Consider the following 2675-nt stretch of genomic DNA (forward strand, 5'->3'; position numbering starts at 1 on the left):
TATATATATAATCATCACATCATCACTAAAATGTACGGATTACAAATTTAGATTAATAAATATAAACATTAATTACTTACAATATTTTTATAACTGAAGTATTCTTCATGACTAATAACTATAATATCAACTAGATGTACCTCGCATAATATTTGCCATACTATTTGAAATGGAGATGGGGTTAAATGTAGTAGAATACATCAGTCATGAAACAATTGTAAGTAACGTTTCTATTTATTTATCTTAATTTATATTCTGTAGATTTCAGTGTTTAAGAAAAGTCTTTATTAAAAAAAACTGCTCTTTCACTATAGGGCATGACTATGAAACAATAAAATCTCAAAACATTCCTGTTGTTTTATTATTGACTGTTCCTCAAAAACCTCAAATATACATATATCATTAGCAGTCATATAAGTATTATTTTGAATATAATTTTATATTAAAAAAGTGTAAGATTAGTGTGGTCAGTACATTTTTTACCACTATCTTTTTGAATGATATTTAATAATAAAAAAAATAATCCCTCTAAAAATATAAATAACCAAAATAAACTTATTATGTCTACATTAAAAGTTGTAGAGGAAGTCTTGTAGAATAAGAGAGAGCACAGCAAAGCCTGACTTCTAATGTTATATTTCATACATTAGATGTAGGCAGGAGGATCTATAAATAAATAAAATACAATTTTTTTTGTTTGACTAATAAATAATTACCAATACTTGTTATGACGCACTGGAATAAACAAGATTTTGCTTCCATTTAATAGGTAAGTAAAATTAGTCTTCTGAAAACTGGTTAGTGTGGTGCACATTTGATTGACTTCCAGTTTGTAAGCCCCTTAATTGGATTAGGGAAAAGTGCATCAGTATCATGTGATGATAAAAATTTGTACAAAACCTCTCTTTTCTATAAGACTTTTTCTAAACATTTTCACATGTTATCAAATAAAAAAAAATTCAGCTAACATTATTAGAAAGAGTAAGTAAATTAATGAATACTTTGAATTAAATATTATACATCCATCAGTAATAGAAAACATAAAACATAAACCTAAAGAATTTTTTTCTTAGGTATGGTTCAATTAGTTACCTGCAGATCCAGCCTTGTTTCACAAAGATCACCTGTGAAGCCTAGTGGACATAAACAAACTGCCGAATCACCTGATGTCAAACACTTTCCACCATGTTGACAAGGAACTTTACTACATCTATCAGCAATACATTCCTCTAAAATTATATAAACGTATTTATATTTTAATTTATTTTTTATTGATTTAGTATAGGGGGTTATTGAAGGGTTAGCCATTTATTACAGTATTGGTGGCACTTGATACAAATTAAATGTTTAAACACAAAATCTTTATACTATATAAAAAAAGTATAAACATATTTATTCATGCATACAAATTATCCAACTATTTGAATTTTCATTAGGAATTTACAGAACTGATTTCATTTATTCCAAAGAGTACATGCATAATCAATTAGGAATAACTATTGTATAAGTTACATTTAAATTGGAAATTAGTGTTCATATTAATTTGAGTGATATTTATGTTTGTTTATCTGTTTTTTGTTAAATACTTCACTTATTTTTTATAAAATCAAAATATTGTGAATCTTATTATAAGATCTCATAAGAGATAATATGGGTAACATTATTATAACATCATATGTATATTTATATCATATGTAGATAACATCATTCCTAATGTTTTAAATGTAATTCAGGCAACATTCAAGAGCATAAGGGAACAGAGCATCTGAATGAAATGAAATACAAATCCTTCACTTAAAGAAAACAGTTAAACAGGTAAATAGCTTTAAGCCCATTGATATTAACAGCATTTATTATTGAAATTGTATACATTTGTGGAAGTAAGACACAAAGTGCTTTAGTCTTCAATAAATATCCCTTTGTACAATCAAAAGTAATTATCAACATGTATTCATACAACAGTGAATTAGACAGACAAGAAAATATATATATTGGGAAGTAGAAAAATTGAGAGAAAAACTATATGAAAAAGGCACAAACTTCATAATAAAGAAATGATGTTATGCAGATTATCAGAAATAAAATAAAAAAGATGCAAGTAATATGTAATGGAGAGCTTCTAGAATTCGAGAACTACTATAAATATTAAGACATTCAATAGGGATGATAAATCGGATTCAAAAATAAGAAAAGTAAACTAAGTGAATGGTGTCAACTTTCAAATTAATAACATAGTATTTGAAAAAAAGAACAAACAGAAGAAATGAATTTTTTAAAAAGGTTCAGTATAACTCATACTTCACTTTTATTCACAATTAGATTTTAAGATAACAAAAAAAAAAAAAAAAAGGAATTGTTGGAAAAACAAAGCAATCACAAAAGAGCTGAATATTTTCCTTACTAAGGCTAAACTAGAAGAACATCTATTGTGGTGTTTTAATTAAAGTATATTAAGTAGCTAAAGGTACATTACATTATTTCAGAATAAAAGTTCATCTACCTCCTTCCTAAAGATATTATATTAAAATTATTTAAAATACCACTATTTTTTAAAAATAAAAATTATAAAATATTTCTCTATGTTCAGGTTATTTAAATTGATCATAAATTTGCTGATGGATAAAGGTCATTGAGGTAGGAGAACAGTTATATTAATGATTAATGATCCACCTATT

The 2675-nt window shown here is 25.6% G+C and overlaps 1 protein-coding gene across 1 annotated transcript in view; it reads right to left on the reverse strand.

The window, feature by feature from the left end:
• Nucleotides 1–2675, reverse strand: part of LOC106682013 (pikachurin) — a 60419-nt gene that overhangs the window by 52435 nt on the left and 5309 nt on the right. The window contains exon 6 of the mRNA XM_067045354.1: nucleotides 1093–1229. Within this exon, the coding sequence (XP_066901455.1) occupies nucleotides 1093–1229 (137 nt within the window). The remainder of the gene's footprint in view (nucleotides 1–1092; nucleotides 1230–2675) is intronic.

Source organism: Halyomorpha halys, unplaced genomic scaffold, assembly GCF_000696795.3.
Source record: "Halyomorpha halys isolate HHAL.00 unplaced genomic scaffold, Hhal_1.1 Scaffold382.1, whole genome shotgun sequence".
Classification (NCBI taxonomy): domain Eukaryota; kingdom Metazoa; phylum Arthropoda; class Insecta; order Hemiptera; family Pentatomidae; genus Halyomorpha; species Halyomorpha halys.